General features: G+C 44.0%; 3 protein-coding genes across 4 annotated transcripts; 2 read left to right on the forward strand and 1 right to left on the reverse strand.

Annotated features, from left to right (window-relative positions):
* The first annotated feature begins 2,140 nt into the window (after positions 1-2,140).
* On the forward strand, positions 2,141-6,936 carry tmem119b (transmembrane protein 119b). Its single transcript, XM_046369903.1, has 2 exons — positions 2,141-2,397; positions 4,615-6,936. Exon 2 carries the CDS (start codon positions 4,627-4,629, stop codon positions 5,536-5,538), a length of 912 nt encoding a protein of 303 aa, XP_046225859.1. The 5' UTR covers positions 2,141-2,397; positions 4,615-4,626; the 3' UTR covers positions 5,539-6,936.
* A 224-nt stretch (positions 6,937-7,160) lies between these two features.
* On the reverse strand, positions 7,161-11,987 carry LOC124048811 (iron-sulfur cluster assembly scaffold protein IscU-like). Of its 2 annotated transcripts, none has more exons than XM_046369908.1 (5): positions 11,582-11,763; positions 8,492-8,605; positions 8,238-8,348; positions 7,977-8,055; positions 7,161-7,843 (listed from the first exon to the last, which is right to left on the reverse strand). In XM_046369908.1, the coding sequence occupies exons 1-5, from the start codon at positions 11,681-11,683 to the stop codon at positions 7,752-7,754; spliced, it is 498 nt and encodes a 165-aa protein (XP_046225864.1). In that variant the 5' UTR covers positions 11,684-11,763; the 3' UTR covers positions 7,161-7,751. The 2 variants fall into 2 exon arrangements, with proteins under 2 accessions (XP_046225864.1, XP_046225865.1); XM_046369909.1 differs by lacking the exon at positions 7,977-8,055 and adding an exon at positions 11,859-11,987 and having other exon boundaries at positions 7,704-7,843; positions 11,582-11,764.
* A 10,705-nt stretch (positions 11,988-22,692) lies between these two features.
* On the forward strand, positions 22,693-24,251 carry LOC124048805 (chemerin-like receptor 1). Its single transcript, XM_046369899.1, has 2 exons — positions 22,693-22,736; positions 22,887-24,251. The coding sequence occupies exon 2, from the start codon at positions 22,928-22,930 to the stop codon at positions 23,945-23,947; it is 1,020 nt and encodes a 339-aa protein (XP_046225855.1). The 5' UTR covers positions 22,693-22,736; positions 22,887-22,927; the 3' UTR covers positions 23,948-24,251.
* The last annotated feature ends 1,906 nt before the right edge of the window (positions 24,252-26,157 follow it).

The following is a 26,157-nucleotide window of genomic DNA, read 5'->3' on the forward strand; positions in this document are numbered from 1 at the left end:
TTCCAAATATGGACCCTCTAGACTTGTCACTATAAAACTATGCCCTGTGGTTTGTAATATGCACTGATACTTCCTTTTGTTGTACCATGTACTCATAATAAATAACACAAACATGTATTTTTCACATGGATTCAAGGCCCCTTTTCTGGCGTCAATATCAAAGTTCTTCCTTTGCAGAAGCTGAGATTGACATCTCAGTCCACATGCTTCATACACATCAACACAATATTATGAAACCGGAATCAAAGTCGGAATTTTCATGCCAGGGAAAGCTGACGCTGAGGGATGTAGACAGAGCTTATAAGACAAATTGAATCGTAGACTAGACACTACTAGGGCATGCACTCTGTAACCACCTCACTGTCATGATGACCAAAGAACGGTTGGCCAGTCTGGATGAATCTCAAACATAGTCAACCAGCTGGCCGGCCAAACATACACACATTCTGACCTACAGCTGTGTTTACTCTATATATACACACACATGCATGCACACACACACACATTCTGGCTTGCTGGTTATTTTTCTCTCTTAATTGTGGCTACACATTGTGCATGTTTAACTATACTCCATAGAACACCCTGCTCATTGTTTCTGGCAAGGCCCTCAGCACATGACCCAACCCCCTACTTATATCCACACCAACCTGGACTCATTGGTAGACATAACATACTAAAAATAAATCCGGGACACTCCAATTAGTATGTTATGTATTAATTTGTCGATGTCCATCATCCATTTCATATGGTAATTCATACAAATTGCTATTTTTTTTACAGATTGTTACGAATTCCAGTTTGTTGTGGCTAATACTAATGTTAGCTAGGTGGTTGGGTTAAGGTTAGGGTTAAGATTAATGGTTAATGTTAAGGGAAGGGTTAGCTAACATGCTAAGTAGTTGCATAGACGTTTGTGTTATACATCCACCCCGACCAACCACCCTCATTTTTGCCTTAAATAACCTTCTGTTTTAATTAACCATACCAAACGTAGCACACTAGATTTCACTTCACTGGAACGAAGGGGCCTAACCCGAACCATGTACAGCCCCAGACCATTATTCCTCCTCCACCAAACTTTACAGTCCTCCTCCACCTAAGTTTACATCACCAGTTTTATGTGCTACGCGTTTCAGTACTCTACGGTCCTGTTCTGTGAGCTTGTGTGACCTCCCACTTCGCGGCTGGGCCGTTGTTGCTCCTAGACATTTCCACTTCACAATAACAACACTTACAGTTGACCGGGACAGCTCTATCAGGGATGATGAACTGACTTGTTGGATAGGTTGCATCCAATGACGGTGCCACGTTGAGTCACTGAGCTCTTCAGTAGGGCCATTCTACTGCTATTGTTTGTCTATGGAGATTGCATGGCTGTGTGCTCGATTTTACACACCTGTCAGCAACGGGCGTGGCTAAAATATCCAAATCCACTCATTTGAAGAGATGTCCACATACTAATTGCAGCGTCCTGGATTTACGTTTACTATGTTACGTCAAGTCTATGAGACCAGGCTGTCCACACAAGAAACATGAACCCTTTCCTGTGAGAGACGATCAAACTGTGGCGCTGCATGTCTGTTAACGTGGCTGGTCTGCTGTAAGTCACCAGAGTGTCAGAGGGACAGTGTGGGGCCAAAAAACCCTTTAGCCATAACTATAACCCCGTGAGACTTCCACTCTAGCTAGTGTGGGAGATGTGTGTATCTGGCAGAGTGAGGAAAGTAAGTGAGAGGGTAAGGGAATTCAGCAATCCAAAAGGCCTTGATAGTTTTTGTTTAGGAGGCCCAAAATGCTTTAAGATTGCTAAGTGCATGTAAGAAGACAGAGGGAGTAAGCCAAGTGACAAACAATTCATCCAACAAAATGTCTGCAGTTAGTTGAGTCTGTCTATTCCCCAGTTAAAACCCTGAACGCTTTTTTTTTTTCCCCCACTCACTCTGAGCTCCAGCCAGCTTGCTGCAGTGTTGTTGACTCTGGCCTTGAGCATCTAGATCTGGGACAGGAGAGCCGAGCCCCCTGCCCCCACATCACATTAGACTACTGCCTAACAAGAACAATCTGTGTAGAGCCCATGAGCCCAGTCATTTTCTGGGAAGCAATGCAGCCAGAGAGGGAGGAGGGGAAGGAAGGAGAAAAGCGGGAGGAGGGGAGGGAAGGAGAAGAGAGGAAGGGGAGGAAAGGAGAAGAAAGGGGGAAGGAGGGATGTGTCCTAATGGCAAAAAACCTTTTTTCCCTTCTGTGCCGGTCAGAGAAACGCCAGTCTAAAATCTGAAACTGTAGAAGTTACTGGAGGAGGTGAGGCAAGCACGTTTTCCCTCTTGTTCTCTCAGTCCCTTTTCCTCAAGCATCCACAGTTCCAGAGGAGCCTTTCCTGTGTGACCACTTCTGTAGGAGGTGAGTAGAGCCACTTCTATTAATTTACTTTCACTGTACATTTTACCACATAGGGAAACAGATGAAATACTAGCTGATAACATTCTTATCAAATATGAGTTAACTTTAGTGGACAGGTATGACCTCACATGACCATTGCAGTGCAGTTCAGCTACAGTGACAGCATCATGACATGTCTCCAGGCAAGCAGCCCGCCAGCAGGGAATCAGGCTAGTTCAATAGAGTTCCCCAACAGGATGTTCTCTGAGACCAATGGGTTTCCCATATTTGCATGAGACATTGTGCAGATAAACGTGCGGTGAATAGAGCTTTTATTTTTTGAATTATTCAATCGGATTAAAATGTTTGTATGTCATTATTTCCCACACAAAGGCAGTGCTAAATGTATGACTGTTGAAAAATGTCTGATCGTCTCCATCTAATGGTATCTTGAACACTTCAATAGAGACTAATACATCTGTATCCTTTGTGTGTGTTCGCATATCTGCATGTGTGTGAAAGTATACATTGAGGGGGAATGGGCGATAAACTGTAGATGCACTCCCATCCCCCCTTCCCTGATAAGTGCAATGCCTCATGTGGCCCAGCTTGCACACAGATGGAGTGGGAAAAGGGGGTAAAGGAGGGGGTTGGTTGGTTTATATGGACCAGGCCAGCATTCTAGTCCAGGGCTACATTCAGCAGAGCACAACTGTGGAACATTCAGATATAAATATATTGTGTAGAAAATACATGCTTCTGACATGTTGAGTAAGGAATCATGACAACTCTATTAATTACATTTCTTTCGGCAATGATCAGTTGTTTTTTCTCAGTCATTGTGAAAGTAAGAGTTAGTTCTTCTTGTTATTGCTAGGGTAACGTGGGGTAACCAACCCCCTCTAAGAACAATGTCCAACTGCTGACACAAAAATGCAAAGTTTGGTAAAAATGTGGTATGTGGATGATGAACATGCTAGGCAAACAAACTATGAAGGGAAATAAGTGGCTACAGTTTACACTTTTTTAGTTATTTAATCATTTTTGTTGTTGTAAAGGGGCATTTTTCCCAAATACCGGGGTAACATTTTTAGTTGGGCAAGAGTAGTGGCAGCCAGGGAAAATAGGTGACAGTGGTTTATGTGAGAATTACCTGAGGGAGCTGGTTAACCCGCGTTACCATAGAAAATTAATTTAAGCCAGATTCAATTTCAGGGAAATGAGCGGTCCATGATTTATTTCTGTGAAGCAGCATGAAAAGGAGCTGTTGTTTAAATAAATATCCAAAACAGTTATTAAAAGATCGGGACAGGAAGCAATGACATTAACATCAGATGACGTGACTCTCACATTGACCAAAAGCAGATTGACAAAATGGGATTAACTTTTTAGTCATGTAACCAAATATCATTGACTGGTCAGGAGTTTGACCTAGATTCGATCAGTTCCGCTTTAACCCACGGAGGTGTAACTGCATTGAAGCTGTCATATCAGCAAGCGACTCGCGGCGTTATACCTATCGCAGACATTTCCACCAAGTCTCATTAGTAGAAATCCCATGCAGCCTTGTTACAAGTTTAACATTTTGGAATGTGTGTTGTAAATCTACAACTTGATTAGGCTCATATGAATTTGTATTATTTAGTCTAATGATGTCATTATTTCTATACTTTTTCATTCTGAACTTTGAACGTGGGTAGGATGTGTGTGGCTTCGTGACAATGACCACAAGAGCAGCCGCTCACCAATTTGACAGCTCCATTTACACCTCCGACATCGACTCAATGATCTGCTGTGCAGTTTTCAGTTATTGTGGGTTAAGGCCAATCTGATTGAATCTAGGCATTTGTGTACATCTACTGTATCTGTCTGTGTGCATTGCCATTGTGCTTGTCTGCATGTGACATGCTATGATTTGAATCCAGACTTTAAATCCTGCCTGCCTCTCATCAGTTCTCAGCTGCTGTCTTGGTCTTAAAATTACATTTAGGGCTCTACAGCTATAGACATTCTATCAAGAATAGAAATGACTCAGAAGATATGTTCATTCATTGTAGATGGGTGAGGCCTTTACAATGTTTTGTGAAGCACACACAAAGCAGTAGATGTTAGCTGTCACTGTTAGACACAAGAACAGCTACATTACTTGCAAACACCTCTGTTGATCAAAATCTGTTTAATTCAAATTGTCAACAGTTATTGCAGCAGCACTGACACTGTTCTTGTTGTTTTCTGCAGGTCCTACAGGAGATGACGTTCCTCATGGCACTTCATCTGATTAGTCTTTCTGTGATGCTCTGGTCCAGCAGTCCCAGTCTGGCCACACCCCTCCCTTTCAACATTTCCTTGGAGGGCAGTGGAGAGGGGGAGGAGCTGGGCAGCCTCATCCCCACCCCTTCCTCACCTACCACCAGTGGCCCAGCCTCAGAGTCCCCAACCACCTCAGATGGCTCCACTCACATAGAGCACTTCCTGCTCAGCCAGATGGTTCACTTCCTGCAGGAGAACATGCTCCTCATCCTTGTTGCCTCAATCCTCTTCATCACCATCTTCCTCATCCTCTGCTGTGCTTGCATCATGAGCCGCAAGCGGAAGGTCAATGCCTACTACCCCTCGTCCTTCCCCTCTAAGATGTACGTGGACCAGAGGGACAAGACCGGAGGTACCAAGCTCTTCAACGAGGTGCCAGAGAAACCCTCCAATGGGCAGCAGGCTGAACCAGTTGACTCAAGCAAGCAGCTCCAACAAGACATCATGAGGGCAGCCAAGAACCTCCGCACTCCCTCCAAACCTTCCCTGGGTGAGAGAGAGGGAAACAACCCCACACAGATAGCAGCAGCTGCAGAGAAAAGTCCTGATGTGAATGTTCAGGCTGAGGGAGAAATCATAGAGAAAGACAACGAGCCATCAAATGCACCTGAGCAGAGCGAGGAGGAGGCATGCCAGCTCTCAGACAGTGAGGCCCAACACCGCAGCTGCCCCAAGCAGCCAGAGATCCTTCCAGGACAGATAGGTCTAACAGAGGATGATGAGTCACTCACAAGAGCTGAGCTTCCATCTGGCGAAGGGCACTCACAAGCCAAGCAGGAAGGGGATAGGCAGGAGAACTCCACTGTTACGCAGTCTATTCCGTTGATCACTGGAGAGAAAACAGCATTTTAACTATGTTGGACAGTGGACCAGTGGAGGCTGGTGGAAGGAGGAGCTATAGCAGGACAGGCTCATTGTTATGGCTGGAATGGAATCAACGGAACAGACTCAAATGTGGTTTACATATGTTTGATCTCGTTACATTTATTCCAGTCCAGCCATTACAATGAGCCCATCCTATATCTCATCCCACCAGCCTCCACTGCATTGGACAATATGTTTGAGCTCAATGGTTTGGACGCTTTTGCATGAGTGACATCTTTAAGGCAAAGCCATACCAAATGATGTCTATTCAGTTGTATGTAATCATTATTTTGTTTCCCAGTAGCCATCTTTCAATGTCACTCCCTAAAGGGTATATGATGTAACTTGAGCATACAACCCATAGACGCTGTAGTCTAGGGTTGCTTGTATTTGTACAATAGCCAAAGTAATGGTACTGCCTCTTATTTCTCTTCCACTCATTGGTAGAGATCATTTTTTAGGGCAACAGATTACTTTCCCTTTTTAACTAGGCAAGTCAGTTAAGAACAAATTCGTATTTACAATGACGGCCTAGGAACAGTGGGTTAACTGCCTTGTTCAGGGGCAGAATGACAGATTTTTACCTTGTCAGGTCGGGGATTCGACCTAGCATTCTTTCAGTTACTGGCCCAACGCTCCAACCACTAGGCTACCTGCCGCCTCTTGAACAAATATGAATAAGTAGAGGGGAGGTTCACCATGAGCACATCATAGTGCAGCATCTGCAACAACTTGAACTTAGCATGTTTCCTACATTAAGGGAAGTATTTTTGCATTATAAAACCTGTTTATCGTTTGGTTAGTCAAATGTTTATCCCGTCGCTTTAAACATTTCCATTAAAGGGTCAATCCGGAGTTCCAACAATAACAAAGCAGGCTCCCAGCCACTTGTTTCAGTAAACAGCTGATGGATGGGGCTTAAGAAACAACTCTCAAAGTCAGAGCTATGGATGCAAGGACTGAGCATCCATGAGATCAAACTGATTGTGAACCATGTTTTGAAGCTATAGTGTTCGTTTACACTAACTTTGTTCACAAACATTGAAGTAAAACAAACTTATAGTTGGGGTTCTGAATGGGTATGACAGATTAAGCTCATGAAGCATTTAAGTTAGTCGTCAAGAATCAATGCCTACGTAAGTATTTTAACAGTCAAAGAAATGTGAAGCAACTGCAGATTGTTATCCCTTAAAGGGCCAGTTGCTCAGCTGCAGACCCAGGTCAGAAGTTGGGAAAGCATCCAAGTGGCTGTTCGACTTGTACAATACAGGCTGGTTAGTCCGGTGTGGTTGAAAACATGCACACTCCAAAATGTTTGTGGAGGTGCCGACTTATCTTCCATAATTGTACTTTGGTTGAATAAAGTAGATTTTATGAAGACAGTAAGAAACAGCAGCATTCTAAAATGTGTTGTGTATTTGGGTAGGTAACGATAAAAGCAGAACCATTTAGCTGAATGTATGAAGTCACATATTTAACATGGCTGTGTGCTGCCATCTAGTGGAGAAATACAGCAATTCAATGTATCTGGTAGTATACACTACTACATCTGACAAATACCAGGTAATACCGAAAAGCTGGTTGACTAAATGACTAAAACCGACATGCAATACTACTTACGCATTACTTTATTACTTTTCATTAAAACCAGGAATTATGTCTGAAATGTCACCAAACATTCAAAATAGATACCTTGATAGTTTGCTACCATTTTACATCTCTCCGCATTACAATTCATCATTGCCATCAAGCCATTAGTATTCCATCAACACTCCTGTACTAAGACAAACTAAGGCTTATTCAATACTTCTACCACTGCATCCAGAATCACTTCCCAATGGAACACACCCATACTATGACAAAATACTCAAGCACAAAGCAAGCAAACTCCTGTACACTCAACTCACTTCACATTTTTCATTCCTGAAAATAAGGCTTACTTTGTACCAATCCCCCGATCAGTGCCCTTAAAATGTGCGTTAATGTGACAGGCTGGAGTAAAGATCAAAAAAACATAATGCCACAGGGGCTTGGTGTGTACACTGTGCCATCTATGTACATTGTATGGGTGGACATAACATGAACTAATTTAAGGTGCCCCATATACAGAAGAATGGTGGAGTGGGGATCCAGGAATATACTTTGAGTGTCCCCTTGGTAGTAGGGTGCAGGACACTGGTGTTCAGACATTGGCAAAGCCCTCAGTTGCTGGTGTTGACCACCTCAATCTTGCCATCCTGTTGTTTGAGACGGTAGTCATGGAGGGCAGCTTTGATGGCATCCTCAGCCAGCACTGGAGAAAAGGGCGCAGTCAGGAATTTCAAATGGTTTTAAAATGAGGTTTTAAAAAATGGTTTAGAATTTCACAACTTGTTAAACAGTTTGGAAAGAAAAGCCTTAGATATTAGACTGAAATAAGAGCTTACTAGAGCAGTGAAGTTTGACCGGTGGAAGACAGAGCTCTTTGGCAATATCCGTGTTCTGTATGGTCAGTGCTTCGTCAATCTGAAAGCCAAGCGAGCAACATTCCATCAACCAAGAAATAAACTCCACCCAACCATGATATGTAACAAAAGGAACAAACAAGCAGCGTGGCAGAAAAGACTTGAATTGAGAAATGAAACATTCAGACAGAACAGTGAAAGAGGAAGCAGAGGAAGTGTCATGGGTGCAGAACGTTCACTCACAGATTTGCCCTTCACCCACTCTGTTACCAGGGAGCTGGAGGCGATAGCGGAGCCGCAGCCAAACGTCTTGAACCTGGCGTCCACAATCTTCCCACAATCGTCTACCTCAATCTGCAGAAAGGAGTGACTTTATTCAATGGTGACTTTTGTCCACAAATGAATTCATAAACAATGTAGTCACGTTACTAAACACATGCTTGGTAACTAAATAGAACATGCCGCATCTCTGCAAATCCTCCAGGGGACCAACGTACCTGCAGTTTCATCACATCTCCACAAGCTGGGGCACCCACCAAGCCTGTACCCACATTCTTGGAGGTCTTGTCCAGGGACCCAACGTTCCTTGGGTTCTCATAGTGGTCCACTACCTAAAAATTGGAAAAGGGAAGGAAATGTCATGGATAGTCATCATATTGTTGATTCCACTTAATTCACAATTATGATTACCCTCTCTTGGGAACATGCCCTGCTGCTATCACAAACATTCACATAACAGCATCTGTAATCACATTCCAACTGTCTCCCAAAAAAGCAGGCTCAAGTCTGAGGCCTCTTGTATTGCTGTTATGTAACAAGTTGACGTTACGCAAGGCAAATTAAAATAAACAGATTAGGACAGGGCTCCACTGCGCACAACAGTAATTCCTGTTGCAACCTCCCTCCCCCAGATGTAATAGCCAAGATGCGGAGTCATTCTCTACACTATTAAACAATGCTGGGAACAAAGCTTTTGATGAGATCATCATTACGAGGATTGTCTGAATATCCTAAAATATCAGGGCCTTGTTTCCCAGAGCCTGAGTAGCATTAAGATCATTGTTAGAACCATCTTAAGATGCATCTTTAGTAGCCAAGCCATTTCTCAAAACCATAGTTACTGAAGTTGCACTTGAAAACCCTTATTTACCTCAGACCACTCAGAATAGCTAAGTGTGTCATTAGATGCTTGTTTTTGCCATTCTGTCACTTTATACACAGAAGAGCACCGCTAAACAAAGACTCTACTCTGATGGGTCTCTCTGGAACTGCCGATAACTTCAGAATGAAGTTGACTACAAATATGTCTTTGCAACTGTAACAAATAAGCGAATTATAAGACAATGCTTCAAGTGAAAACCATGGCTGAAAAAGAACATGGCCTGTATTTCTCAAATAAAAGTTTGTTCATTCAATTTAATAATATAATATTCTAGGCTACTGTCAAATTTTGCTTCAATGTATTTAATGTGAAACATGTGCTCAATTTTTATTTATTTAGTGCATTATAGGGTAAGCATTTAGAATGAGCCACTTCAATTTGCATCCATAGGTGGCAAACTCAAAAAAAGATACATCCCTTTTTCAGGACCCTGTCTTTCAAAGAGTTATTTGGAGTTTTACAAATTAACTTCACAGATCTTCATTGTAAAGGGTTTAAACACTGTTTTCCCATGCTTGTTCAATAAACCATAACAATTAATGAACATGTGGAACAGTCGTTAGACACTAACAGCGTACAGACAGTAGGCAATTAAGGTCACAGTTATGAAAACTTAGGACACTAAAGAGGCCTTTCTACTGACTCTGAAAAACACCAAAAGAAAGATGCACAGGGTCCCTGCTCATCTGTGTAAACGTGCCTTAGGCATGCTGCAAGGAGGCATGAGGACTGCTATGAATGGCAATGTTCGTACTGTGAGACGCCTAAGACAGCGCTACAGGGAGACAGGATGGACAGCTGATCGTCCTCGCAGTGGCAGACCACATGTAACACCTGCACAGGATTGGTACATGCAAATATCACACCTGCGGGACAGGTACAGGATGGCAACAACAACTGCCTGAGTTGCACCAGGAACGCACAATCCCTCCATCAGTGCTCAGACTGTCCGGAATAGGCTGAGAGAGGCTGGACTGAGGGCTTGTAGGCCTGTTGTAAGGCAGGTCCTCACCAGACATCGCCAGCAATAACTTCACCTATGTGCACAAACCCACCATGGCTGGACCAGACAGGACTGGCATAAAGTGCTCTTCACTGAAGTTGCAATTTTGTCTCACCAGGGGTGATGGTCGGTTTTGCATTTATCGTTGAAGGAATGAGCTTTACCGAGGCCTGTACTCTGGAGCCGGATCGATTTGGAGGTGGAGGGTCAGTCATGGTCTGGGGCGGTGCGTCACAGCAGCGTCGAACTGAACTTATTGCAGGCAATCTCAATGCTGTGCGTTACAGGGAAGACATCCTCCTCCCTCATGTGGTACCCTTCCTGCATGACAATGCCACCAGCCATACTGCTTGTTCTGAGTGTGATTTCCTGCAGGACAGGACTGTCAGTGTTCTGCCATGGCCAGCGGAAGAGCCCAGATCTCAATCCCATTGAGCATGACTGGGACCTGTTGGATCGGAGGGTGAGGAGTAGAGTCAAGTCACGTTGCTCGAGTCCACAACTCTGCCCCTCGTGTTTTATTGCTACAAAAACACTTGAATGTCACAAATCCATATGTAACAATGCACAAACAGTCTATTTTCTGCCAATTTACCCGCTCACTTTAAAATAGACATCCTTTCTAATTTGAAGCGCATACACGCTTGTAAAAATAAAATAAAAAAACACTAATTTGTGTTTCAATGTTCAGACCGAGCGCTTAAAACTCCACAACACAGAATAGACCTTCGTCCAATAACTTGTGTAATTTACATTTTACATTTAAGTCATTTAGCAGACGCTCTTATCCAGAGCGACTTACAAATTGTAATGAACTGAATAATGATCAAGGGACACACATCTAATGTTGGTTCAACAGAAACCGAGTTAGTGTAAATGCTATTTCCGAGTCTAATAAAGAGCCAAAATCAATTAAACTACGTATTGCCAGGGCTACCACTGTAGATGGCGCGTCACTGCGTGTCACCGAACTAGCTAATTTATAACAGCTCAGGACGGAACAGATTAACCGTCAAGTAGCACTTGTCTCACTCGACATGTTACTGTACATGAAAATTGCATTGGCAGGAAAAAAGTGAAGATAAAAAAAACGAACATGTTAAATTACAGTTAACTAGTTACCTTTAGAGTGCTCTAAATTAATACTAGGCAAGACATGTGACGCATGTTACCTAAACTACCGCATTCTTTAACGAATATATTTCACTAGCTAACATCACTGTATGACAAATAAATAACAGATCATAAATGCTACCTTTGCTTCTGGGCAAGTTCAGTTACCTAATAGAGGTAGTTAACCTACTAAATTAGTTGCCTGACGTTACTGCGCCAAGCCATTCATGTTGTTGGAAGAGTTTACGACCGCAACAGTGAAACATGGTTGAATTTATCAGCTATCAAACACAGCTAGTTATTTTTTACCTTCTTGTGGTAGGCGGCTTGGGCTTTATATTCCGGGGAAGAAAGCCTTTTGATCACAACAAGAGGGGTGATGCACTTCTTTGCTGCTACTAGACCCGCCATGTTCACGGTTTGTCTGAAATGACGCAGTCTCAAACCATGCGAGCGCCTACCTTTATGGTGCTTTCAAGACAACGGTGAACTCTGAAAAATACGAGGTCAAATCATGACGTCTTTTGGTTTTATTTGTATTATTAATTTAACTAGTCAAATCCGTTAAGAAAAAACTCATATTTACCAGAAGTCAAAAGAGATCCTGCGGGAACGGGGGCTGGGATTAAAAATGAAATACGAATATAGGACAAAACACACATCAGGACAAGAGACACCATAACATTAGGTGAAGAGAGACCTAAAAACGACAACATAGTATGGCAACACATGAAAACACAGCATGGTAGCATCACAACATGAGCATCACAACATGACAACAACATGGTAGCAGCACAAAACATGGTACAAACATTATTGGGCACAGTGAACAACACAAAGGGCATTGGATGTAGAGATGGAGACAAAACGGTCCAGTTTGAGTGTTTTTTTGCAGCTATCTAGCTTTGTGTGTGCTTTGGGGACCGTTAACAGAATGTGACTGGCAGAATGGGTATTGTATGTGGAGGATGAGGGCTGCAGTAGGTATCTCAGATAGGGTGGAGTGAGGCCTAAGAGGGTTTTGTAAATAAGCATCAACCAGTGGGTCTTGCAAAGGGTAAACAGAGATGACTAGTTTACAGAGATTATAGAGTGCAGTGATGTGTCATATAAGGAGCATTGGTGGCAAATCTGATGGCCAAATGGTAGTAGGACATTTAGCCATTTGAGAGCACCCTTACCTGCCGATCTATAAATTACGCCTCCCTAATCTAGCATTGTTCGGATGGTCATCTGAATCAGGGTTAGTTTGACAGCTGTGGTGAACGAGGATCGATTACGATAGAGGAAACCAAGTCTAGATTTAACCTTAGCCTGCAGCTTTGATATGTGCTGAGAGAAGGACACTGTACCTTTTAGCCATACTCACAAGTACTTGTATGAGCTCTAAACCCTCAAAGGTAGTAATCACACTGGTGGGAGAAGGGCATTCTTCTTACCAAACCACATTACCCTTGTTTTGGATGGTGTTTAAGACAAGGTTAAGGGCAGAGAAAGCTTGTTGGACACTAAGAAAGCTTTGTTGTAGAGCGTTTAACACAAAATCCAGGGAGGGGCCAGCTGAGTATAAGACTATCATCTGCATATAAATGAATGAGAGAGCTTCCTACTGCTTCAACTATGTTGTTGATGTAAATTGAGAAGAGTGTGGGGCCTAGGATCGAGCCTTGGGGACCTCCCTTGGTGACAGGCAGTGGCTGAGACAGCAGATATTCTGACTTGACACTGCACTCTTTGAGAGAGATGGTTAGCAAACCAGGCCAAAGACCCCTCAGAAACACCAATAATCCTTAGCTGGCCCACAATAATGGAATGGTCTACTGTATCAAAAGCTTTGGCTAAGTCAATAAAAATAGCAGCACAACATTGGTTAGAATCAAGTGCAATGGTGACATCATTTAGGACCTTTAAGGTTGCAGTGACACACCTGAGTGGAAACCCAAGAGAATACTATATACATCAAGAAAGCCAGTCAGTTGATTATTGACAAGTTTTTCCAACACTTTTGATAAACAGGGCAAAATAGAAATGGGCCTATAACAGTTAGGATCTGCTTGATTTCGCCCTTTAAATAAAGGATGCACCATGGCTACCTTCCAAGCAATGGGAACCTCCCCAGAGTTGAGAGACAGGTTAAAAAGGTCAGAGATAGGATTGGCGATATTAGGTGCAGCAACCTTAAAGAAGGAAGGGTCTTAACCATCTGACCCAGAAGTTTTTTTGTGGTCAAGTTTAAGGCGCTCCTTTAGCACCTCGGACTCAGTGACCCCATGCAGCGGTAGGAGCATCGGGGACAGTCACATTAGAAGGGGTAGGAGATGAGTAAAATAATAATCCTGAGTTAATGAACTGGTGATTAAAGAGCTCAGCCATTTGCTCCTTGTCAGTAACAACCAAATCATCAACATTAAGGCACATGGGCAGCTGTGAGGAGGAGGGTTTATTCTCCAGGTCTTTAACCGTTTTCCAGAACTTCTTGGGGTTAGACTCTAACCCCAAGAAGTTCTGGAAAACGGTTAAAGACCTGGAGAATAAACCCTAACCCTAACCCCCTAACCGTTAGACCCACAGAGAGAGAACTGCTCCTTAAAGTAACTAACTTTGACCTTCCGGATAGCCTGAGTGCACTTATTTCTAATTTGCATGAATGAGAGCCAGTCAGCCTGAGTATGTGTGTGCCAAGCCATTTGCCAAATGGAATTCTTGAGGTGGAGTAATTCTGCCAGATCACGGTCGAACCAGGGGCTCAACCTGTTTTTTATTCTCATTTTCTTTATGGGTGCATATTTGTTAAGGATACCACTGAAAATATCTTCAACAGGGGGATCAAGCTGATTCTATACCAATCTATAGAAGCCAGATCAAGAAGGAAGGCTTGTTCATTAAAGTTTTTTAGCAAGTGTCTATGATAAGTTAGGACAGGTTTTTTCACTGAGCAGAAAACACCAGACTGATACCTATATCAGGATTATTTGTAAGGATAACACCAAGGAGAGTAGCCTTTTCAAGAATGTTGTAACCCACCAAGGAGCAGGGGCGGCAGCAAGAACAACTCTCCCAAATATCAGAGACCCTCAGGGCACTTACCGACTCCCTCCAACCACAGTCCAACCTCAACCCAAGAGGAGCCAATGACCAAGTCTCATTGCCCAGTGCTACAGCCATTGCCGTAGTTCCTCCAGGGAACCTGCACCGGGAACCCAAGATCCCAGCCCTCAAACGGTATAACGGCCACCCGGGAGGATGCAAGGGGTTCCTCACACACGCGTTTGAGCCCACAGGAGCGTGACAGGCGCAGGTGAAGGCTGCAGCCTCTACTGCAGAGGTCTCGGCCATCTCCGAGCTACATGCCCAGAGCTTTGGAAATGCCAGTGTTCGCCAGAACAAAAGGAGCAAGGGGAGACCCTGAGGAGCTCTGCAGTTAACCCCTGGCTACCCAGTCACTGTCTGTCACTACCCGCAACCCTCAACTAGGACAACCGTCAGCACCAGATTCAAGCTTTCATGGACCGCAGAGAATTTCATTGATCAAGACTTCACCAGAGAATTACAAATCCCCTGATTAAAATGTCCTACTCGTCCCTTTGTGGTAGAGGTGGATGCCTCGGACACCGAAGCAGTGGCGGTAAAGAAACTGCACCCATGTGCCTTTCTCTCCAAGCAGTTCTTGCCAGTGGAACACAACTACAATGTAGGCAACCGGGAGCTCTTGGCACTTAAGTCGGCCCTTGAGGGGTGGAGACACTGGTTGGAGGGGGAATCTCATCCTTTTGTGATCTGGACAGGCTATAAGTACTTGGTCTCCATTCAAGAAGCCAAGAGGTTGAATGCTCGCCAGATTAGGTGGGCTCTATTTTTTAACAGGTTTGATTTCACACTAGCATATCGTCCGGGATCCAAGAATCAGAAAGCAGATGCCCTGTCCTGCCAACATGATCTCTAACGAGGAGAGGGACTCCGAGCTCATCATCCCCAGCTCGCATTGTGGCCTCTGTGATATGGAGTATTGAGACCATGGTACAACAAGCCCAGACCCAAGAACATGACTCCGGCGGGGGTCCCACTAACAGACTTGATGTTCCATGATCAGCCCATTCGAGTGCAACAATGGGGACACTCCTCTAAATTAACTGGGCATCCAGGGGTTAATCGGAGACTGGAGTTCCTGCGGCGGAAATTCTGGTGGCCCAACACGATCAAGGATGTGAGATCCTTTGTTGCGGCCTGTTCCACCTGTGCCCAAAGCAAGTCCTCATGACAGTGACCAGCTGGGTTGCTCCAACCTCTGCCAATCCCCAGCCGGTCTTGGTCCCAGCTGTCCGTAGACTTTATCACAGGGTTACCTCCATCCCAAGGGCTTACCACTATCCTGGTGGTCGTAGATCGGTTCTCCAAGGCAGTCCATTTCATCACCTTACCCAAGTTGACCTCAGCGAAGGAGACCGCTGATCTAATGATTACCCATGTCTTTTGACTACACAGACTTCCCCATGACATTGTCTCAGATCGTGGGCCCCAGTTCATCACACGCTATTGGAAGGCCTTCTGCTCCCTGTTGGGGTATTGTGAGTCTCTCCTCTGGGTTCCACCCACAGTTTAATGGGAAAACTGAGCGGGCCAACCAGGAGCTGGAGAAGCTCCTCTGCTGTTTCATCTCCACTCAGCCCAGCAACTGGAGCAAGTTCCTCGCCTGGGAGGAATAAATGCTCATAACACACTGCCGAACTCGTCCACTGTGTCGCCGTTCGAGTGTCAGTTCGGGTTTGCACCCCCTTGTTTCCTGAACAAGAGGCCGAAGCTGGGGTGCCATCAGCCGAGGCGTTCATTCGACGATGTCGCCTTACCTGGATCAGAGTGCGAAGATTGTTTCCTGAGTGAGTTTGAGACTTAGTGTTTGTTGTTATTTCCAGTGTACTGTGATCCTGCGGCTACTGTTTATCAGTCAAGTATTTATGTTTATCCTTAACCACTGATTCCTCGTCTGGTCTCTTCTCTGCACCTGGGTCCAACCTCACCACATCACAGCAGTGTCAGGGAAAGGCATTGAGATCGACCAAGACAAGACACAGGCAATGAAAGAGTATCCAACCCCCAAAGACAAAGTCTCTCCGGAGGTTTTTGGTGTTAGCTGGCTGGTATCCCAAGTTTATCCCACTCTTTGCTGACCTGGAAGCACCTTTAAACCAGCTGAATGGCGTAGAATGGAAGTGGACAGAGCAAAGACAGGCCAGTGTGGATACTCTGAAGGGTGCCTTTCGAGACCCAGTTGTGTTGGTTCAGCCGACCCTCTCCTTACCCTTTCAACAAGTGAAGTGGGGCTGAGGGCCATCTTAACACAGACCCCAATCTTAACCCAGACACCAAAAGGAGAGAAGGTGATTGCCGCAGATTGGAATGTAACTAATATACTTCTGAGGCACTACCTTAAAGGAGTAAAGTTTGAAGTGTATACAGACCACTCTGCCCTCTCCTAGGTGCTCAACTACATCTCGCCTGACTCAATGGATCCTAAACGCCAATTTATGCTTGATCCAAAAATGTGGTCGGAGGCTCCGTATGGAGGGTGTGATGCAATAGTGGAGCCTCCGTAGGTATGCAGAGGCCATATTGAGCTCCATACTGCATCGCCGTGTGCCTCCCAAATTTTGTAGCAAAGCGGGGGGCTCTGTAAGCTCCGCATTGACATGATTGGTTAATGGTAGGTGGGGGCGGGAGGTCCTGTATAAACACAAACTCACTTCCTTGACATCTTCCTTGACAACAGCTCAAAATAACACCAATGTTGACAGCAGATCAGAACACATCAGGTTTAAAGACCAGCGAGGCACCCTCTATTGTAGAGTTCCCTTGAAGGATGATGGGGAAAAGTACCTGTTGGTTGTTCCCAGGCACTAATCTCCAGTTTCCTACACTACTTTCATGACAACCTTCTAGGGGGGTCCTCTAGGAAAACTGAATACCTTACTACATGTTTTAGAAGTTGCCTGGTTTCCCAGTATCCGTAAAGAAGTATGGGAGCACATAAAGTCCTGCACCATCTGCCAACAGTATAAAGCAGACAACAACAAACCAGGAAACACACTTGGAGCCGATGGACCCGTTTCCACCCAGTAAGAAGAACAGAAATGTATACCTGCTGGTTATAGCATCAAGTGGTTTGATATGTTCCCTCTGGGGGACAGCAAAACATACCATATCACCAAGATCCTGAAAAAGGAGATCTTTATCTAGTTGGGGGTCCCCCGATTTCTTGTGTCCAACCGTGGTCCCCAATTCACCGGCCAGCTGCTCTCTGAGCTACAGTATGTGAGTCCTGGGGATCACTCAAAAGCTCAGAACACAGCTACCACCTTACCTTACTGAACAGGTGAAAATATAATCTGTTATCATTGTAATATATTTGTATTTTATTTCTAAGTGTTTTTTGTTGCATTTTTAAATGTTATTTTTTGGAGTTTTGAATGCTCTAGGGTTTGATCACTATCATGTGGTCTTGACTCTCAGTTGTAAGATCGTGATGAAAAGTTTATCTTTTGGCTTGATAGCTATATTGTTGTTAAATCAGCTTGGAAGTATTACACCAATGACTGCATGCTGTGTCCAGAGGCAGCAAAGGAAGAATGCTCCGAACCACTGCTAAGAGGTGATGGCTTTTCGTGTGCTTTTCAGCAGCTGTGGCATCACCCAGGTGTGTATTACATTCCTGGCAATGGTGGACCAGTACCAGAGGAGTGGCTCCAATGGAGTGACTGACCATGGAGTGACTGTGGCAGAAGCTATGTTAAAATGTTACACATAGAGGCCTAACTAAATTAGCCGCTACAGTGGTCGGCGAGACGGATACCTGGTGAGACTGCATCTAGGAATCGATAATCGGAGGAGCTTCGTTCGAGACTATCCTATCAACGGGACATTAACAACTTTAATTTCCTATTTTTCACGAGTTGTGGCTGAATAAGGACATGGATAATAAACAGTTGGCTGTGTTTTCTGTGAATCGGCAATACAGAACAACAGCCTCCGGTAAAATCGGGGAGGTGGGGCAGGGGTCTTTGTCTCTGTATTAACAACAGCTGGTGCCCGATCTCTAATAGTAAGGAAGTCTCAAAGGTTTTGCTCTCCTGAGTTAAGAGTACCTCATGATGAGCTGTAGACCACACTATTTACCGAGAGAGTTTTCATCTATATTCTTCGTAGCTGTCTATATACCACCACAAACCGATGCTAGCACTAAGGCCGGGCTCAACAAGCTGTATATAAGGTCATAAGCAAACAAGAAAATGCTCATCCAAAGGCAACGCTCATAATTGCCGGGAACTTTAATGCAAGAAAATTGAAATCCGTTTTAACCACATTTTTGTCACGTGCAACTAGAGGAAAAAAACTCTAGATCACCTTTACTCCACACACAGAGACGCATACAAAGCTCGCCCTCCATTTGGCAAATCCGACCATAACTAAATCCTCCTGATTCCTGATTACAAGCAAAAACTCTAAAAGGAAGTACCAGTGACGTGCTCAATACGGAAGTGGTCCAAGGAAGCCAGGACGCTTACTCAGAGCATGAGCTGACCAGCTGGCAAATGTCTTCAACTGACATTTTCAACCTCTCCCTGGCCCAGTCTGTAATACCTATATGTTTCAAGCAGACCACCATAGTCCCTGTGCCCAAGAACGCCAAGGTAAGCTGCCTAAATGCCTACCACCTGTAGAACTCACATCTGTAGCCATGAAATGCTTTGAAAGGTTGGTCATAGCTCACGTCAACACCATCATCTCAGAAACACTGGACCCACTCCAATTCACATACTGCCCCAACAGATCCACTGGCGATGCAATCTTTATTGCATTCCACACTGCCCTTTTCCCAAATGGGCAAAAGGAACACCTACTTGAGAATGCTGTTAATTGAATACACCATAGTGCCCTCCAAGCTCATCACTAAGCTAAGAACCCTGGGACTGAACACCTCCCTCTGCAACTGGATCCTAGAATTCCTGATGGGCCGCCTCCAGTTGGTGAGGGAAGGCAACAACACATCAGCCACATTGACCCTCAACACGGGGGTCCCTCTGGGGTGCGTGCTTAGTCTCCTCCTGTACTCCCTGTTCACCCACGACTGTGTGGCCACGCACGACTCCAACACCATCATTAAGTTTGCCAACAACACAACGGTGGTAGGCCTGATCACAAAAGACGAGGAGAGCATAAAGGGAGGAAGTCAGAGACTTGGCAGTGTTGTGCCAGGAAAACAACCTCTCCCTCAACGTGAGCAAGACAAATGAGCTGATCATTGATGGTTTTTGCGACTGCACTTTTTGCAAGATTGACTGACCTTCATGTCGTAAAGTAATGATGGACTGTCATTTCTCTTTGCTTATTTGAGCTGTTCTTGCTATAATATGGACTTGATCTTTTGCCAAATAGAGCTATCTTTTTGGTATACCACCCCTACATTTTCACAACACAACTGATTGCCTCAAACGCATTAAGAAGGAAAGAAATTCCACAAATGTACTTTTAAAAAGCCACACCTGTTAATTGAAAAGCATTCCAGGTGATTACCTCATTAAGCTGGTTGAGAGAATGCCAAGAGTGTGCAAATATGTCAGCAAGGTGTCTACTTTGAAGAATCTCAAATATACAATTTATTTAGATTTGTTTAACACGTTTTTGGTTACTACATGACTCTATTTGTGTTATTTCATGGTTTGTCTTCACTATTATTCAACAGTGTAGAAAATAGTAAAATAAAGAAAAACCCTGGAATGAGTAGGTGTGTCCAAACTTTTGACTTGTTATGTACATATTAACTCAATTACCTCGATTACCCTGTACCCCTGCACATTGACCCGGTACCGGTAACCCTTGTATATATTTAGCACATTTTTCTTACTTATTTTTTTAAAACTCTGCATTTTTAGTTAAAAGGGCTCGTAAGTAAGCATTTCACAGTAAGGTCTACACCTGTTGTATTCGGAGCACATGACAAATAACATTTGATTTGTATGTAAGGAATATGTATTTTCACACTTACGTAACAAGAGTGTGCATGGTCGTTTTGAAGAGAGGTATCGGTTGACCTTTCCTCTCAGCAATTTAAATAAAAAAAAATCAAACCAAACGTTCAGATTTATTTAATTTCCTAAATTTAACACAAGAAGGCGATATTGGTCAACTTTTAACTATAGCTCCCCAGCTGTCTGAAAATAGAGTGATAGAAATAGTGCTCTCCGTGGTGCTGAACAAGCCAAGTTTGTGATGCAGAGCACGTGGGCTGAGTTGAGTGGTTGAAAATCCAGCTACAATGACATACTTAGTTATCTACCCACCTCATTCCTTTATTTAAGCACCTAGTAAGTACATCATCATGCTTTTGGGATAAGTGTCTTTTCAGATTCCACAATGATTGTTTAGTTGCCGCAACTCCCTCTTTTGCGCTTGGTCCTCATCATTGTAAGTCACCTTGACTTAACACCTGTGAGTTTTATCAACTTCTTTATTAAAATATTTTGCGAACATCATGACAGTAGTTAACGCAAGGGGCTACAGTCGTGGTCAAAAGTTTTGAGAATGACACAAATATTAATTTTCACAAAGTTTGCTGCTTCAGTGTCTTTAAATATTTTTGTCAGATGTTACTATGGAATACTGAAGTATAGTTACAAGCATTTCATAAGTGTCAAATGATTTTATTGACAATTAAATGAAGTTGATGTAAAGAGTCAATATTTGCAGTGTTGACCCTTCTTTTTCAAGACCTCTGCAATCCGCCCTGGCATGCTGTCAATTAACTTCTGGGCCACACACTGATGGCAGCCCATTCTTGCATAATCAATACTTGGAGTTTGTCAGAATTTGTGGGTTTTTGTTTGTCCACCCGCCTTTTGAGGATTGACCACAAGTTCTCAATGGGATTAAGGTCTGGGGAGTTTCCTGGCCATGGACCCAAAATATCAATGTTTTGTTCCCCGAGCCACTTAGTTATGACTTTTGCCCAATGGCTGGAAAAGGCATTGTTTGTCACCAAGCTGTTCCTGGATGGTTGGGAGAAGTTGCTCTCGGAGGATGTGTTGGTACCATTCTTTATTTATGGCTGTGTTCTTAGGCAAAATTGTGAGTGAGCCCATTCCCTTGGTTGAGAAGCAACCCCACGCATGAATGGTCTCAGGATGCCTTACTGTTGGCATGACAAAGGACTGATGGTAGCGCTCACCTTGTCTTCTCCGGACAAGCTTTTTTCCGGATGCCCCAAACAATCGGAAAGGGGATTCATCAGAGAACATGACTTTACCCCAGTCCTCAGCATTCCAATCCCTGTACCTTTTGCAGAATATCAGTCTGTCCCTAATTTTTTTCCTTGAGAGAAGTGGCTTCTTTGCTGCCCTTCTTTGACACCAGGCCATCCTCCAAAAGTCTTCACCTCACTGTGTATGCAGATGCACTCACACCTGCCTGCTGCCATTCCTGAGCAAGCTCTGTACTGGTGGTGCCCCGATCCCGCAGCTGAATCAACTTTAGGAGACAGTCCTGGCGCTTGCTGGACTTTCTTGGGCGCCCTGAAGCCTTCTTCACAACAATTGAACCGCTGTCCTTGAAGTTCTTGATGATCCAATAAATGGTTGATTTAGGTGCAATCTTACTGGCAGCAATATCCTTGCCTGTGAAGCCCTTTTTGTGCAAAGCAATGATGACGGCACGTGTTTACTTGCAGGTAACCATGGTTGACAGAGAAAGAACAATGATTCCAAGCACCACCCTCCTTTTGAAGCTTCCAGTCTGTTATTCGAACTGAATCAGCATGACAGAGTGATCTCCAGCCTTGTCCTCATCAGCACACACCTGTGTTAATGAGAGAATCCCTGACATGATGTCAGCTGGTCCTTTTGTGGCAGGGCTGAAATGCAGTGGAAATGTTTTTGGGGGGATTCAGTACATTTGCATGGCAAAGAGGGACTTTGCAATTAATTGCAATTCATCTGATCACTCTTCATAACATTCTGGAGTATATGCAAATTGCCATCATACAAACTGAGGCAGCAGACTTTTTGAAAATGAATATTTGTGTCATTCTCAAAACTTTTGGCCACGACTGTATAGCTGAACACAAGATTACTACAAACGCGTGCTGAGGCGGGCATGCCCTGAGCTCGTGAAGTGATTGCTACTTGGAACGCTACTGAAGCGAAATTGGAGCTGGGGAGCAGGCCGACGCTCCAGCCTTTGGGAATCTCGATCCACGCTCCAGTCAAATTGGGCACGCTCTGCTCCTCGCTCTGCTCACATACTCTGGTGTGATGTGGAACTTCAAACTCAGAACCCATCTAGGTTCCTCATTCCGTTATGTTGTTTTGACTTCAAATGAAAGAAGAAGTGAGCCATTGCTCCAGCCACAGGGGTATTTAAACTCAGAGAACACTCTCAGTAGGCTGTAATAGCTGTTGTCATTTCACACTGACACAAGGTGAGTCTTTTACTTTACACCTTTTTATGTCATAGTGCTCAGTTCTGAAGTCTGACGAAAGGCACATAATGAGAAGTTATTTGAGCACATGACTAGCTGTAATTGTATGCTTTCAATGTGTTGGCTGATCATTTGTGCGTATATCAACAGGACGTTTTAGGAGTCTTTGACTAGAAAAGTCTTCCAGTAACATGGAGGATTTTGACTATACAGAATATGGAGAAGATTATACTGCCTTCAATGAAACATATGAAAACACCTCTGTGAGTGGCTCAGTGACTTTCAACCATCCCAGGTCCTTTTCAGTGGAAACTGTAATCAATATCCTTATATCACTACTGGGTCTCAGTGGAAATGCTATAGTAATTTGGATCTCTGGCTTCAAGATGAGAACATCGGTCAACACCACTTGGTACCTCAGTCTGGCCATCTCAGACTTTCTGTTCTGTGTCTGTCTGCCCTTTAACATTGTATACATGGTCACCTCACACTGGCCCTTTGGGCTGGTCATGTGTAAGCTGACCTCCTCCGCTATGTTCCTCAACATGTTCAGCAGCGTCTTCCTGCTGGTTCTGATCAGTGTTGACCGCTGTGTGTCAATCACTTTTCCTGTCTGGGCTCAGAACAACCGGACCATACCCAGAGCATCCGGAGTGGTCGTCCTCGTGTGGGCCCTCTCTGCTGCCCTGACTGTACCCTCACTGGTCTACCGCCAGACCAAAACACACGGGGCTGATACACTGTGCTATACTGATTATCAGTCTGGGCACAAGGCAGTGGCTCTGAGTCGATTTGTCTGTGGCTTTGTGATTCCTCTTTTGATTATAGTCTTCTGCTACTCAGTTATCTTTGTGCAGCTCAGGAGTCGCCCCATGAAATCCACTAAACCTGTCAAGGTAATGACTGTCCTCATTGTGTCCTTCTTCGTTTGCTGGGTGCCCTATTACACTTTTGTCCTGTTGGAGTTGAACTTGGGGAATCACAGCCTTGAGATGCTCTACACTTGGCTGAAGGTGGGCAGCACAATGGCTGCAGCAAACAGTTTCCTTAACCCCATACTGTATGTGTTAATGGGTCATGACTTTCGGCAAACCCTAAAGAGGTCTGTTCTGTGGAAGATAGAAAATGCAATGGCAGAAGATGGGCGTACAGGTGGACGTAACCTCTCAAAGTCTGGGTCTTTTGAGAGCAAAGCTTTCACACACGTCTGAGGTTTAAGATTGTGTCATTTTATTGAGGTTGTTTGTAACGATGGTACCTTTTTTGCACTGCTTCTATAGATGTTATTTGATTTGTAATGTATTAATTCAAAGTGTTACTGTGTAAATATGAGTTTCAATGGATATTAAAAGGCGTGTCTGATTAAAATCTGTTACACTAGTTCTATACAATTAGTTGTTAAAGTTATGGACTCTTATGTTTTCTTAAAGTATCTACTGAACAAGAAATATAAACGCAACATGTAAAGTGTTGGACCCATGTTTCATGAGCTGAAATAAAAGATCCCAGAAATGTTCCATAAGCACGAAAAGATTATTTCTCTCAAATGTTGTGCACAAATTTGTTTACAACCATGTTAGTAAGCATTTCTCCTTTGCTAAAATAATCCATCCACCTGAATGGTGTGGCATATCAAGAAGCTGATTATACAGTATGATCATTACACAGGTACACCTTGTGCTGGGGATAATAAAATGACACTTTAAAATGTTTTGTTTTGTCACATAACACCATGCCACAGATTCCTTACATTTAGAGGGAGCGTGCAATTGACATGCTGACTACAGGAATGTCCACCAGAGCTGTTGCCAGAAAATGTCATGTTAATTTCTCTACCATAAGCTGCCTCCAACATTGTTTTAGAGAATTTTTCCAGTATGTCCAACCGGCCTCAAAACCGCAGACCACGTGTAACCACACCAGCCTAGGACCTCCACATCCGGCTTCTTCACCTGTGGGATCGTCTGAGACCAGCCACTTGGCCAGCTGATGAAACTGAGGAGTATTTCTGTCTTTAATAAAGCCCTTTTGTGGGGAAAAACTCATTCTGAATGGCTGGGCCTGGCTCTCCAGTGGGTGTATCTATGCCCTTCCAGGCCCACCCTTGGCTGTGCCCCTACCCAGTCATGTGAAATCAATAGATTATGGAGGGCCTCATTTATTTATTTCAATTGACTGATTTCCTTATATGAACTGTAACTCAGTAAAATCATTGAAATTGTTGCATGTTGCGTTTATAGTTATGTTCAGTATCTTTGGGTAACAAAAGAAAGAACCATTCCACAATTAAGCAACTGTGTGCTACACCACGTCATAGTTCAAGAACTGGGGTTGTGCAATGACTGAAAATAATGTCATGATTCGTAGGAAACGGTTGAGGTTAATAACGTTCAAATAGATTTATCCTAGGCATCCTTTTCACCTTTTCCTCTCCACAAAGCGAGGGGGTTAAATCCAACATGGCCTCCATACCTGCGATAGAACTCAAGCATCAGGGCTTTGTAGGGGTTGCGGATCATTAGAACGCTGGAGTCAAGGCATGAATCGCCTCCCTGCCACTCATGGGTCTTTATGCAGATAGTTCTGCCATTGCCACAATAATCTCTCTCTCTCATTTGAAACATGTTAAAAGGGACCTTTCTGTATTTTACAACTTAAAGTTAGTCACAAAATGGACAGTCCACCATTGACTCAACTGCTCGTTGGGTTTTTACTTTTGCCGTAGAGGGGACCATCAAAGTAGTAGCTGCCAGTGTAGAATCCTGTGGCCAATTCTATCAGGTGATGTGCCTAGGTGTTTCCTGTCCCTGGGAAGCTGGCTAATGCCATTTTTGACCGACGGAGCAGGAAACACCTGTCCATGCAGCAGCTGCTTGAACAGTAACAGACAAGCTTTGGTCCTGGATTGCGAGATTAGCTAAAGTGTAATATTCGACCAGTGTAAAGCAGAAGTAGAAATCAGCACAGAGATGATGACCTAACTACATATTGAAACATGGGGCATCTGCAGAACAACAAAACAAATAACTAAGAGGAAGTCAGTACCCTGTTCCCACCAATGATGCAGTGCGTGGGGGCTTTTGGGGGGAAACGAAAGTCCCCAAATAAAAATCACAAGTCACTCACCACCACTCAGCAAGCAAGCTTGTATAATAATGGCGTGATGTTGTACAAAGTGAAAATGACAGCTTGGAACTGATGTTGCGTATAATATATATATATATATATTTTGTACGACCCTACTGGAATGCTCACCCTTGATTCGAGTCTTACACCATGAAGTAGCCCTGAGTGCCACAGTGCTCCAGCTCTTCTCCAGGGCAACTCTGCAGACACATCTCTTCCTCCTCCTGCTCATGCAGGGGAACAGGAATGTAGGGTAACCACAAAGGCACCACTGACCCCCAAGAACAGCCAGAGA

This window comes from Oncorhynchus gorbuscha, linkage group LG11 (assembly GCF_021184085.1).
Source record: "Oncorhynchus gorbuscha isolate QuinsamMale2020 ecotype Even-year linkage group LG11, OgorEven_v1.0, whole genome shotgun sequence".
Lineage (NCBI taxonomy): Eukaryota > Metazoa > Chordata > Actinopteri > Salmoniformes > Salmonidae > Oncorhynchus > Oncorhynchus gorbuscha.

Bases quoted from the DNA above. Each gene is read 5' to 3' on its own strand.
- tmem119b (XM_046369903.1), top strand. From the start codon at position 4,627: ATGACGTTCCTCATGGCACTTCATCTGATTAGTCTTTCTGTGATGCTC.
- LOC124048811 (XM_046369908.1), bottom strand. From the start codon at position 11,683: ATGGCGGGTCTAGTAGCAGCAAAGAAGTGCATCACCCCTCTTGTTGTG. The intron at 8,606-11,581 runs GTAAAAAATAAC...TCCAATTTTTAG, and splicing joins AAGCCGCCTACCACAAGAAG to GTAGTGGACCACTATGAGAA. The intron at 8,056-8,237 runs GTGAGTGAACGT...CTTGGCTTTCAG, and splicing joins AGTGGGTGAAGGGCAAATCT to ATTGACGAAGCACTGACCAT.
- LOC124048805 (XM_046369899.1), top strand. From the start codon at position 22,928: ATGGAGGATTTTGACTATACAGAATATGGAGAAGATTATACTGCCTTC.